This window comes from Lactuca virosa, chromosome 6 (assembly GCF_052849685.1).
Source record: "Lactuca virosa cultivar CGN04683 chromosome 6, Lactuca_virosa_CGN04683_v6, whole genome shotgun sequence".
NCBI lineage: Eukaryota > Viridiplantae > Streptophyta > Magnoliopsida > Asterales > Asteraceae > Lactuca > Lactuca virosa.
In genome coordinates, this window is record NC_136431.1 from 168,124,766 (window position 1) to 168,140,017 (window position 15,252).

General features: G+C 33.7%; 1 protein-coding gene across 1 annotated transcript; it reads left to right on the forward strand.

The window, feature by feature from the left end:
- The first annotated feature begins 9,837 nt into the window (after positions 1 to 9,837).
- LOC145122060 (protein FAR-RED IMPAIRED RESPONSE 1-like) lies at positions 9,838 to 14,200 on the forward strand. Its single transcript, XM_079057734.1, has 7 exons — positions 9,838 to 10,374; positions 12,342 to 12,388; positions 12,461 to 12,518; positions 13,372 to 13,453; positions 13,503 to 13,561; positions 13,633 to 13,683; positions 13,883 to 14,200. The coding sequence occupies exons 1-7, from the start codon at positions 9,838 to 9,840 to the stop codon at positions 14,198 to 14,200; spliced, it is 1,152 nt and encodes a 383-aa protein (XP_078913860.1).
- The last annotated feature ends 1,052 nt before the right edge of the window (positions 14,201 to 15,252 follow it).

Sequence of the window (15,252 nt, forward strand, 5' to 3'; positions counted from 1 at the left end):
TGATTATTATTTTAAAAGTTGCGAGTCAGCAATATTAATTATAGAAAACAAGAGTTTTACTTTGCCAAGTTGCAAGAGTTGAAAGATTGTTTTGCTATAATTAAGGGAGAGAATAGTGTACTTCGTTTCGAAATCTAAGAGCTTAGATTAAGAGATTTTAATCAAATCTAGTCAAATATATGAATTGTGTTCTCAAAGTTCGATTATGATTACGACATCCCTTTTCGTAGTTCGAATTATGAGAACATGACAAATAGAAATATTATGGCAAAAGACTGGTAAAGTATCACGTCTTTATGAAAGACATTATGCTTCGTGTTCCATACACTTCGTGTATAGGATCAATCACATATGCTATAATATTTGACCGTTCTAAAATTTTCCAAATGCCTAGGGCATTAAGAGGGAAAAAGGACTAGAACCGAACATGACTAAATTTATTAAACAACTGTCAAAGGACAATCTCAGGTTCACCAAGGATTGGTTGCTTATGAGCAGTTGGAAGTTTAGTAGTGGAAGGACCATACTGACATTATTATTATTACATATGATTCTATTAATAATAAGTTGTCATATGGAAAATATTGAAATGTTTCCATATTGGGAGTTGGACGTTAAGAATCTCTATGTCTAGATTAGAAAACTTTTATGCAGGAAGGATGTTCAAAGGAATGTACTTTGAATGTGAGACTTCATGTCTATGGAATTGTCTTGCAACAATCTCTAATAGAGGACTTTGCAATTTCATTGGCAATAGTCTTTGTGACTTTGGTGCTGTGACATTACGAAAGAATCATTGCATAAAACGTTAGAATCTAACATATTCTATATGTGGCAAGAATTTGGTATTCTTACACTTGTGGTAAGGATTGAGAATTGTGAAATGAGTGTGATTGAAAAATTTATTCAATTATACTATTTCGCAAAGTAAGGACCATAGGTAAACATAGTGTGCATGTTAAGAGCATGGGACAATTGTTGTTATAATCCAAGTAATAAGTTGATTACCCGAAACATTATATAATGAATAATGTGTAATCAATATGGTCATTAAATGAAAGGAGTTTTATTTATACTCAAAATTTTGGGGCCATATTGGGTTCGATTATTCTTGTGTTTCAATTTGCATGTTTTAACTTCCTGAATAATAAGATTATTCGAACGTTCCACAATCGCTCATACTTTGGAAGTAGGTATGAAAGAAGATTTTCATGAATTGGTTTGTAGATTGTCTAAAGTGTATTAGACATAGCAAAGGTTTGCTACAACATTCATGAGTGCTTATGAATATGATTTGAGCATTGGATTAAACCCACGCTCACTTGGATCGCTTCATGGATTTTATCACGAGTGATTGGTGAGAAGATAATATCTTATATTCTTGAAACCGAGATGTGTGAGTTGTATCTTGCAAATCGGTTGCACATTGATAATATGTAAACGCACCAGTAACTTGGTGTTATAAAACGTATTGTTGTGTGTGATTCGGTGAATGAGTACTAGCGAGCATTGAATCGAAGTTTATCTGTTCCTTTTACCTAATGTGGGATAAAAGCGATATCTGTGGGCCCCTCAATGATTTAGTGATGACAAACATAAGTGCTTGGCCAGGCCATGGCTAATTTGATTTGTTCAATTAGTCGGTCCTCATAAATCGGAAATCGGGAAACAACAAATGGATTGAGAGACTGATTATAATCCATGTCTCAGTTCATATGATATCTAGAATGGAGGAATATATGATCCCTTATCTAAAGGACGCATATCTGATAAGATCAGAGTTGAGAGCGGCTTTTGAAAGCTATGATTGTTGATCAGGATCTGAAGTCATACGCATAATAATTATTAGACTTATCCAAGTGGGAGAATGTTGGATTAGTGTCTAAGCCCATAACTATTTTGGTATGTACTTGACTCGATTGCGAGCATGGTCCTTTTGGGTTGCCTTCACCAAAGCAACTTGATAAGATGATTTATGGAGAAAGAGAATAATTATGATTTATTAATATATTATATGAATAATATATTAAAAGAGAAATCATATTATTTAATTAATAATAGTCAAGAATTAATGAGAATTAATTTTGTGACTAAAAGATATTAATTAAATAAAGAGGACTAGAACTGTCAATTGTGTGATAGTTGGATATTGGGCTAATGGACTCCATAGAGGATGGAGTGGACGAAATCTATGGGGAAACCCATAATAATTCGTCCAAGGCCTCTAAGGAGGGAGTCAATGGGCTGCTTAGGGCCTAAGTAGTCAGATTAGGGTTTCCTAGTTCAAAACCCTAATAGTCTCACATATTTAAAGACCCCTAGGGAACCAAAAACGTGGCTAAGCATTCCTTAGGGTTCTTGGACGTTTTTTGGTGCCTCCTTCTCTTCTCCTAAGTCATCCTCTTGCTCTTGGTGTTTGTGAGCCATTAGAGGTGTGACATTTGTGACACTAAGCTTTCAGAAGTCAATTACAAGAAGGAATAGATTGTTATTACTACATAACAATCAAAGGTAAGATCTAAACCCTATTCTTATGTTAATATCGATTATCACATGCTAGATCTAGGGTTTATGAGCTTTGGAAGATTATTGCATGTTCATTAGACAAACTAGATCCAAAGCTTTAGGGTTTGCATGTACACCATAGGAATGATGTAGTGCTCAAAACCCATCAGTAGTTGCTTATGGTGTCATGGTATTACCCATAGATGACATATGGGCTACAATATTAATGAACATAATATTATGGTTATTCAATTTGAAGAGACGGAAGTTACTTTAGTTTAGCTGGAAAACGCGTCTTACTTCTTACCTGAAGTCTCAGGTTCGAATCCTACTCATGTCAATAATTTTATTTAAATTCGTCTCTCTAAATATAAAAAATAATTTTATTTAACATTATCTTTTTAAATTTAAAATGTCAATTTACAAAAATGCCGGTAGGTATTGACAAAAATACCCTAACCATTTACGTAGTAACCTTTGTACGTTTAAGGGTAATTATGTCAATTCATAGTCTAAACACTTAGGCGCCATTATTTGGAGTCAGAGTCATCCCGTCGTTTCAGTTTATCGGCGATAGATCAACTACAATCCATTCCTAACCATCAAACTTCCGGCACGTTGATCAATAAACCCTAAAATCGTTGTTGTTACATATTTTGAATTACAATCGAAGCAGTTCAACAAAATGACAGCAAGTTTAACGTCAGAAAGAATGCGAACAAGACAACAAGGAACAAGGATCACTGCTTTGCCATCGCACTTGATCGAAAAAAATAGTAACTACGGTTGGGGGTAAATCACCAATCGATGCTTTTAAGTGCCAGTTAGTGTAAGTACGATGTGCATTACTTCTATTATACTTGTATACATACTGAATTTAGTGTTTAATAGATGAATTTTGTTGATTTGTGAATATAGTTGCAAACTCTTTAGGGATTCTGTATCATCACACGCAATATATAAAACCATAGACACAAATCGATTAAGGTTTCATCCATTAAGTGTTCATATGTATGAAGTGATAAGCAAATGCAAAAAGTTGAACAACCACACGTATTCTTCAACGATGGAATGGTACTCTTTTTTTAAATATACGGATAATTACGAATTCAATTAGTTTTCTATATTTGTATTTTTAAAATTGTATGATTACTTATTGTATGTCAGGCGAAGTATTTTAAGATAGGTGAAGAAATAGCAGGGAAACAGTTGCTTCAAGATGCAGCCGATCAAGGGCAGTTGGATGCGATCTTCATTCTGGGAATGATGTTGATGGCCGAAGGCATTGAAAGGAAGCAAGAAGCTCTGATCATGTTAAATAATGCCTACGTTAATACTAGAAGAATTTGGAATCTAATACATACCTATAACAAGGTTCAAAACCACTTGTTATGGAGAACAAAGCAGATAAAATTCCATGGCTTACACAGAAGTTGTGCAAAGCATCCTTCTGTGAGCTGTTATGGAACAACTTTTATGTATCAATACAGTTGGTTGTTGAATTGTGATATTTGTTTGTGGGATGCATGTTTGCTTAAGTTTGCTAGGATGCTTGACATTAGTTTTGAGTAGTTATATATATATGATTGTTGTTTGATTTACACAATTAGTGATGCATATTGTATTTGTATTTTGGTGTAATGGGAATACATACTTTTAATGTTATTAAATGTTTATATATATATATATATATATATATATATATATATATATATATATATATATATATATATATATGTGTGTGTTATTTTTGATATATATGTTATTTTTGTCTTTTTCATTTTAGTAACCAAAAGTCCACTGTGACCTATAATAGGTTATAATGTTTGAATAATGTGTTTTGACTGAAATACCCTTAGTAGTCACATATTTGGATTGATTTCAAGGGCATGTTGGTCTATTTTCATTCTCTAAAGTGAAGGCGCCATTTTTGCTATGGAAATAAAAATAAGTGTTTAATCAAGTCGTTATTAAGGAAAATATTGTATATAGAATTTATATTTTAAGTAGCTCTATATCTATATTTATTATGAATGCTATTTAAATTTATAATTACCCGTATATTACATGGGTTTTAACCTGGTATTGAATAATATTGACCCAATAATTTGACCTAGTATCCATCCAACACATCGAAATCAAGGGTTGTCGAAGGTTCCCTAATCGATACACACTTTGTTTGAATATGTGTTCTGCAAGTGTCGATCTCAATTAAACCATTCTACAAATATTCTAAGCCATTATCCAATTATAAAAGTTATTCAACCATTCAAATTATAAAACTTTGAAGATTGGTTCAGCATTCGATCATTAGCTTTGTGAAACGAGTCGTTGTTAAGGTACTTTTGCAATGTTTGTATGGTAACTATATATTTACTTCAAATGTCATATATGAATTCAAACCAACATTAATGAACATACAATATTGTGATATTTAAATTTATACTTTACTGATTTAAGACAATGAACAATCCAAGTAGAAAGTGGATGTATGAAAGAAAAGATAATCGTAGTTCTGTATGGCTTGTTTTCGTATAAGGAGTGAAAAAATTTATAGATTTTGCTACCAGTCAGCATAGGTTCATGGACGAAGATAAAATCAAATGCCCATGCATCAAATGTCATAACATACCATATAGAGAAGTTAATACTGTTAAGCATCATTTGTACAAGTTTGGTTTTATTGAGGAATATTGGTTTTGGAATAAATATGGTGAAACATCAATTGATGATGACAATACGTTTTTAGGGGTGGATGATTCAAACACAAATTTTAGTGAAGGTGCATGTTCTTATAGAGAAATGGTCATAGATGCAATCGCTCCTGATTTAAATAAAAGTAATCCTGAAGAGGAACCAAATGCATTAGATAAAAATTATTTGATATGCTAGATGCAGCCGATAAAGAATTGTGGCCTGGATGTAAAAAAGTGACACAACTATCTGTTCTAGCTAGACTATTGAATATAAAATCAGAGTATCACATACCTGAGCAAAGTTATGATGCTATCTGCCAGTTGATAAATGATGTGTTATCGGAGGAGAATAATATGGTAGGTAGTTTATACGAGAGCAAAAAGTTAATACAAGCACTAGGTTTGCCTATGGAGATGATTGACTGTAGCAGGTCTGTATGTATGATATACTGGAGGCAAGATAAAGATCTTTATCGGTGCAAATTCTACAATGCAGATAGGTACAAACGGTCAAAAAATTTGGCAAGATGTTCTCGCGTATCCTTTAAGAAAATGCATTACTTTCCTTTGACTCCAAGGTTGAAGAGACTGTATGCTTCACAAGCCACAGCCGCTTCCATGAGATGGCACTCCAAGAATCATGGACATGATGCTGGAATAATGTGTCATCCATCCGATTTAGAAGCTTAGAAGCACTTTGACAAAAGTTATCCATCATTTGCAGCAGAAGTACGTAATGTAAGATTAGACCTAAGTACAGATGGGTTTGCACCACATGGAGCATTTGGAAAACAATATTCACCTTGGCCTATTATTATAACACCTTATAATTTGCCACCTTCTACGTGCATGAAAGAGTCTTACATGTTTTTGACCGCATTTGTGCCAGGACCGTCAAACCCTAAGCATAAAACAAATGTATTTTTGCAACCAGTTGTTGCAGAGTTGGATCAGTTATGGGAAGAAGGCGTAGTAACATATGATATATCTTTAAAACAAAATTTCCATTTAAGAGCAGCTTTGATGTGGACAATAAGCGATTTTCCAGCATATGCAATGTTGTTCGGATGGTCTACAGCAGGTAAGCTAGCATGTCCACATTATGGGAAACATACACAAGCATTCAGACTAAAGAATGGTAATAAGATGTCATGGTTTGACTGCCATAGAAGATTTCTACAGGTAAATCACCCATATAGAAAGGATAAAAATAAGTTCAATAAGAATCGTGAAGTGACAGAAGGTCCTCCTCCAAGTAAGAATGGTGAAAAACTTTAAGGCAGATTGAATAATTAGGTTTGGTAAAAGTGACTGAACTAAATGCTGATGATGTAAACAAAAGATGTGGCGATCATGGTTGGAAAAAGAAAAGCATATTTTGGGATTTACCATTTTGGAAAACAAACCTAATTAGACATAATTTTGATGTTATGCATATTGTGAAAAATGTATTTGAAAACTTTTTTTACATTGTAATGGATGTCAAAGGGAAGACGAAGTAGCAGCCAGAAGAGATCTGAAGCTCTATTGTAGGAAGAGAAAAGGAGTCGATGATAATGAAAGAGTGTACTACGCTCTGGACAAGAATCAAAAGAAAGCCATATGCGAATGGGTGGAGAAATTGCGTTTCCCCGATGGTTATGTTTCTAATTTGGGGAGGTGTGTTGATTTAACAGGGTATAGACTATTCAGAATGAAAAGGCACGATTGTCATGTTTTTATGCAAAGATTGATACCAATTGCATTTCGTGAGATGTTGCTAAAACATATGTGGGAAGCATTAACAGAGTTGAGTATTTTCTTCAAAACATTAACAGCAACATCAATCACAACAAAAGACATGGAAAGGATTGAAACCGAGATCCCAATAATTCTATGTAAATTGGAGAACATCTTTGTCCCTGGTATTTTTAATTCCATTGAACATTTACCAGTACATTTGACATACGAAGCGAAGATAGCCGGTCCCGTCCAATATCGGTGGATGTATCCATTTGAAAGGTTAGTATGGTACATCATAATGTAAATATGTTGCTATTTTTGTAAGCTAATTTAAATAATCTTCACTATAGATATCTAAATCAGTTGAAAAAAGATGTGAAAAATAAAGCTTGAGTGGAAGGGTCCGTTGTTAACGCATACTTGCTACGTGAAGCATCAATATTTTGCTCTCATTATTTCGAGACTGGTGTCCCCACACGTAATAGAAAGTTGCCTCGAAATAATGATGGAGGAGGAGATCAGCAACCAGATGCTAACAACGAAATGTTAGATATATTTTCATATCCTGGGCGTCCTTATGGAAGATTCACGAATAGAATGATGTCTGATGAGGAAGTGCATGCTGCCCAAACTTACATACTCCTTAACGAAGATAAGATCAAGCATTACATCAGGTACGTAACATGCATCACTTTAAATTATAATAATCATTTGTTGTGTAATTGCTCTAAATTAACATTGCATGCATGATTTTATTTATTACATCATAGTAACTTTAAAAATGTTATTCAAATGGTGATACAGAATATTTGAAGAAGATATGATCGAACTTATTGGGGATATGGATGAACATGAGCTTGCAGCCGAAGTTGAGAAGAACTTTGCAGTATGGTTTCAAAACTATGTGGGTGTTGTTTTTGTATTTTTTAATTTTATTATTTTTTGTTATGCTTATAATTAACTCTAATTAAGTGTTTTACCATTTTTTATATAGGCACGTAAGATCCGGAAAAACAACAAGTATATATATGACCTTTCCAAAATGCCATTCAAAAAAGTGAAATTATATAGTGTATACTTTGTCAATGATTACAAGTTTCACACAGAAGCTCATGGTCTGAACAAATCAACAACCAATAGCGGATTGTGTGTTAGTAGCCAAGGAGGTGATTATTATGGTAAGGTAGAGGAAATTTTAGAAGTCGAGTACCCTGGTTACCCAATTAAAACCATAGTTTTGTTTAAATGTCATTGGTACGATCCAACACCTAACATAGGAGTTAAGGTTCACAAACAATATAACTTGGTCGAGATAAACGTCAAAAGAAAATACAACAAGTTCGAGCCGTTTGTTTTAGCCATGCAAGCCACTCAGGTGTGTTACATTCCTTACCAAAGTTCGAAAACAAACAACTTGGACTGGTGGGCTGTATTTATAGTTAAACCTTGTGGTTGGACCGATGAAAATCATCCTCATAAAGACGTTGCTTTCCAAGAAGATGAAGTTGAATCAAATGAAATCATTATACCAAGTACAGCCGATACAGACAATTGTGATGATCAGGACATGTCAAGCAACGATTTAGATAATGAAAATAACATTGACGAAGAAGGTGAAATTCATGAGGACAACAATGATGGTATTCCTGACAGCGAGGGTTGTTATGAGTATAGTACATTGAGGAATGAAGAAGAAGAGGATGAAGAAGAAGAGGAGGAAGAAGATAATGAGTAGATGTTTTTGTTTCCTTACAAAAGGATGGTTACATTGTATAATTTTTAGTTTTTGCATGCGAATTGGTAAATGTGATGTTATGTATTAGTGCCCTTCATGATAATTAATTAAATAAAATGAAATTTTATCATTCTTTGGTACATTGAAAACATTTACTAAAAGGGGATATGTGTTTTTGAGATATTTGTATGTACAATATTTTCATTAAATATCCAATTAAGTAATCGTTTATGTTATAATCCAGTTCTTTTACATTGAAATGATAAAAAAAATATTCAAGATAACATAAACATATATAATAGCAAATGTTTGTTCTTTCCTATTATTAAATACATATAAAATACAATAAAACAAACAAAATATATTACCAATTCAAAAACATATCATTCAAACCATATCTTACAAATTCCATTGATCATAATAATACTTCATCCATAGAATAAGAAAATTAATTAAGCATACAACATCCCAACAAAGAAACAACCCATACATACCATCATGAACTTAATGATTCCACGGGTTTTATTGCCGGTGCAAATTTCCGTAGGTAAGTATCTATGAAATTGAAATACTCCTTATCAACGTTGCTATGGAATATAATTTCGTAACAAATGTCGTCACAAATTAGCTAGGCTTTTTGTTCCATAGCAAAACAAGCAAACGAAATCAAATTCCATAGCAGAATTCCCTAGCAAATACCTACAAATGGTACTTTCATAGCAAATCAACTATGGAATTGGTTTCCGTCACAAACTCCGTTGCATAGTAACCATGATAATTAATTCCATAGCACCAGTACAACGGAAAGTAATTCCGTAACAAATGTCGTTGAAAAATTGCTATGAATTTTTGTTCCATAGAAATATCGGTAGCATAATACCAACAGATATGGGGTCGGTAGCATTTTCCCTAGCAAGTCCCATTCTCGCTACCAGAAATAAAATCCGTAGACAATGTGGTAGCAACATTGCTATGGAACGGCATTCCATAGCACGATCCATTGCAGATTAACAACGAAAATACGTTCCATAGCGACCTTCCCTAGCAAAATCGCGTTTTTATTGTAGTGACAAGACTTATGGTCAAGAATCTGGTTTTGATGTGAATATATCAAGTCAAAAAAGATACAATGATGGCACAATTCGTCTTAGATATTCCACATGTAGTAGATCTGGTTTCATGGAGTCGTTCAAGAATGAAAATATTAATGTGAACTTTTCAGATGTTAAGAGAAGGAGAGCTTCTTCTAAGAAGAATGGATGCCCTGATGTTTCAAAGTTTAAGAATCTCTTATGTTATTTAATGTTCTACATTTATGTGTTTATTGAAGATCACAACCATGAACTTGTTGCTCAAGATCAGTTGCACTTATTAAGGATTAATAGGACAATCGATTTTCTTGATGAATCCTTTATACATAAGGTTGGTACTTGTAATATTGGTGCTTCAAAAGCTTATAACTTGGTGAGTAGTATGAAGGGTGGCTTTGAATCTAGGGGAGGGACTGCAGTCGACTTCAAAAATTTTCATAGAGATTTGAATTCTAAAATTGGTGTCAAAGATTCCCAAATGGTTGTGGATATATTGACAAACAAAAAATTGTGTTTCTCTAATTTTTCATTTGAGGTCCAAAAAGATGTTGATGATCATCTTACTGGACTTTTTTGGGCTGGTGATACTTCGAAAGCCAACTATAAGTGTAACGCCTGGTTCCTGGTACGCATTTAATCATAATTTATTCACTTTTGTAGAGCAACTCGACGAGTTGGGAGCCCCAAACTCGTCGAGTAGAAACCGAAATAGACGTGAGATTTTAAGTAACCTACTCGACGAGTTGAGAGCCCTCAACTTGACGGGTAGGGCTGCCAGGATGAAACCCTAATTTCGGGGTTTTGCACCCTATTTAAGCATCCTAATCCCCACTTGCTGGCCTCATTTCCAGCCTCCAAGTCCCAAAGCCTAGATTCAGAAACCCTAATGCATTTGTGAGCTTGTGAGCCATTTTTGAGTGAGCTTTGTGTGTTTTGAAGCTTGTGAAGGAAGGACAAGCTTGAGGATTCAAGGTGAAGATAGTAGATCCAGAGACTCAATTTCATCCTCATCATTTTCTGGTAATCAAGTCTCAAACTTTCTTAGTAGCTTCTTAGATCTCTTTAATATCACTTTATTGCATTTTTGGTCCAAGAAGCTTGATCTTTGGGTATAGACGTCCCAAGTGAGTATACCTTTAGATCTGGAATCATAGAGGGATTTCATGGCATAAAGGTGCAAAATTTATGGCCATTGGAGCCCCATGCAAGCCATAGGATGTTATTTTGGCCTTTTAAGCTCCAAAAGGCCATGCATGTAGAGAAATGTTGAAGCTTTACGTGTTAAAGGAGTGATTAGAGTGTAGATCTTTGTTTGTATGCTTTAGTTTCGTGTATGGATGGCTTGTGGACCAAGATCTAGGTCCTAAAGAGTTAGGGTTTGGGTTAAACCCATAAAGTAAAAGTATTAACAGGTAAAGTTGGGAACTTTACCCTTAAAAGGGCATATTCAATGTATATGATAAGTATGAAGCTTAGATCTGAAGAGTAGGGGCTTAATCCATTAATATGGCCCAAACAGACTGAGGAACTCGGCGAGTCCAGAGAGGGACTCAACGAGTTGAGTCGATTTGTCCCGATTATATACAAGGTAGAACTCGACGAGTCTGTGAAGGGACTCGACGAGTTGACTCGTTCTATCACGACTATGAGTAGAAAGGGAAATCGGCGAATCAAGGGGGGTGACTCGACGAGTTGAGTCAACTCGGATTGTTGACTTTGACTTGGACTTTGACTTTGACCAAGGTTAACCTCTGAAGGGGTCTTGATGTAAGGAATGGTATCTAAGGGGTTATTTTGTATAGGGCGTGAGTAGAGCCGGTTGCAGGAGCAGAGAAGTTCAACTACTTCACTCGACATTTGAGGTGAGTTTTCATCTAGTAGGAATGGGTCGAAGGCACCAATGTCGGCCCGTTTATGTATGTTAGCATATGCCTGACTTCGGTCCAATGCCGGGGTTAGCCCGATATAGGTTATATGTTTCTGGACTACGGTCCGATGTCGGGGAAAGCCTGATGAATGTTTGTATGCTTGGTGTCTTCGTGATTCTTGCATGTGTTTGTTTATGTGTTTCGGGCTTCAGTCCGATGCCGGGGCAAGCCCGGGGAATGTTTAGTTTATATGTCATGTTTATATGTTCTGGGCTTTGGTCCGATGTCGGGGCAAGCCCGAGGAATGTTTATATTTTTATGTTATGTGTTTATGTTATATGCTTGTTGATATGTTATATTTATACTGGACTTCAGTCCGATGCCGAGCGGGGCCCGATGTAGTGGGCAAGGACCAATGTATGCTATTATGTGATCATGTGTATGGTATGTGGTAGTTTGGGGAGACTCACTAAGCTTCGTGCTTACAGTTTTCAGTTTTGGTTTCAGGTACTTCCGGTAGCAAGGGGAAGAGCTCGGGTTGATTGCAGTGGGCACACCATTTGTTTAGCCTGGGATGTTATACTCTGATATATGTTTTGACAGATGTTATGATATTTTGTGATACACTACTTATGATTTTTATATGATGTTCGATGACTATGGTTTTCTTAATAATTAAAAACAAAATTTTTGGACTGTTTTTTTTTTGGGATGTTTCAATAAGGAATTTGGAGATGTACTATCTTTTGATGCCACGTATCAAACGAACAAGTAATTCCGAATCCTTATTTGTTCTTTTTATGGTATTTGTTCTTTTTAATAATATTTATAAAAAAAATTCAGGTATTCTATGGTATTTGTTCTTTTTACTGGAGTTGACTACCACAAGCGTTTGTTGTTGGTTTGCTAGCTCGTGAGACAGCAGATGCATGTGGTTGCTTGAAGAGTTTCGTAAAGCACTTGTCAAGCCACCCATGATGATTGTAACAGATCAGGATTCATCAACGAAGAAAGCTGTTAATTTTGTTTTTCCTGAATCCAAGCATAGACTATGCATGTGGCACATCACTCAAAAACTTGAGGAAAATGTATATTCTTTGTTTCTTGATTCCTATATATGTTTATAACCATCTAGATCATAAAGCACACTGTGAATTCACAATGTAAATTTACATATGATGAAAGAAACAAATCTAAATCATAAATCACACTGTGAATTCACAATGTGAAAAAATGCTATGTTACTATGAACTACATCAAATATTTAACTTATGTAATGATTCTTATGTGTTTCTTTTTTTAGATTCCTATCGATGTTTATAACCATCCAGACTTCCAAAAGACGTTTTTTTTATATTATATGGAATCTTCAATGTTCTGCACAAGATTTTGAAAGTTCCTGGTCAACAATGTTAGATAAGTTTCATCTCAAAGAAAATGACTGGTTAAAGACTGTTTTTAAAATAAGGGATTTATGGATTTCAGCTTTTATGAGAGATCTTGAACTTTCTAGTTTGATGTGAACTACTTCAAGATCAGAGAGCCTGAATTATGCTTTCTCACATTTTTTGCATCATAAATCAAATTTAGTGAAGTTCATGATGTCATTTGATGGTGCAATGGAGAAGCAAAGACATTATCAATCTTTATTATATTATAAGTCCACAACTACTACCCCCAAGCTAAGGACTCCTTTGGCTATTGAAAAGCATGCATCAGAAATTTATACACATAATATTTTCTTGGACATTCAGAAAGAGTTATATAAATCTGTGTTTTATTGTGTTCAAGAATCTGTAGTTATTGAAGATGAAAGTGAAGTTTATGTTTTGAGAGGTAAGAAGAAAAAAAAAGTTGATTGATAAAAATGTGAATGAGGATGAAGATTCTGATGATTTTTATCGAAATTGTCTTCCTTCTCATTGTCCTAATTCTCGTTACAAGGTATGTCTCTTTGTCCTAATAGATTTTATTAAATATAAAATGTAGTTTAAAAATTCACACTGTGAATGTAGGATGTTTTGCCAATTCACAGTGTGAATTCTCATAGAGTTATAAATTGGTTTGTAATTTTCATTAGATTAGTATGGATTATGTATTTTTTTTGTGAATTTGATTCGAAGTACATATTTATGTTATAGTATTATGATTTCTAATGTTGATTAATAATGTGAATCAATGTTAATTTGTATAATTTTTATTGAATGGTATGAGATAGAATTTCTTATTCACATATTAATTTGTTTATTAATGATAATTTTGTAGGTTGTATTTAGTATAAGGGGTGATAACATTAGCATCACTTGTAGTTGCATGCTTTTTGTCCAGGAAGGAGTGTTATGTCGTCATATGTTTTTCATATTAAATATGAAAGAGTATGATGAAATTCCATCAAATTTCATTTTGAGGAGATGGGGAAAAGATATCATAGCTGATGGATTGTTGAGAAAAAAGTACTCGTATCCTTATAAATGCAGTAAAAATGAATGTTTGATTCAAGATGCTTATGCTATTCTTCATTTGTCCATTAACAAGATAACAAATAATGAGGATGAGTTGGCTAAATATATAAAGCAACTTTAGGGGGTTGATAGTGGTATTCCTTTATGTACCTCATCAAGGGGATCTTCGAGTAGATCGGTTCACATTGAAAAAATTATTGGAGCTGCAGTACCTGATGTTATCAACATTCATAATCCACAGGGGATCAGAAACAAGGGATGGGCCAGTGGTAAAAGAATCAAGAGCACTAGAGAGAAAGTCGCTGAGACATCTAAAAAGGGTTCCAGGTTGTGCAATTTATGTCATAAACCAAATCACAATGCTAGGAGTTGCATTTTGAGGTTAAAGAAGTCTGATTTAGAATCTGAGGTTACAGAAGGCTGATTGTTTCTAATTTTTTTTAAGACTACTAAAATAAGATATGATTTTTGTAATGATCATTCAATGCATAGAAATGTTGAAATATTCATGTTAGTTTTGATATTCATTGTTTTAGACTTTATTTGTAATAATCGAATATATTTTTTTTTCGAATTTATTGGTTAAAGATATTTTTTATTGTTAATTTTTTGAATGTTTTCTAATAAAATTATCATGTTAATGATTTGATTTATGTATTTTAATTATCACTGTTAATCTCACATATAAAATTTTCATGTTAAAGATTGTCTTTATGTAATTTAATTCACATTGTGAATCTCAACTATTAATTGTTCTAATGATCTATATGTACCGTTATTCACATTGTGAACCTCACATATAAAATATCCATAGTAATATGTACTGTAATTCACATTGTGAATCTCACATATAAAATTTTGACAAGGTTAATGTTATTGTATATAAACAATGTAAATTTTCTACATCTATTGTATAGTTGATTAATTACATTAACATTTAATCATTTAGACCAAAAGAAATGGAGTAAATGCATGAAATGACAATGTACTTTCAATTCTTTATTCAAAGTAGAAATACACCCACTCCTCCCTCCACCCACAGACCAATAACATATCTTTAATAAAATATGTAAATGTATAACATACATGTAGACATTCACATGAAAATATAAACATATTTTAAGTATTAGTAAAGTTCATTATATTTGATATAGAAATTCATATCAAATTGTA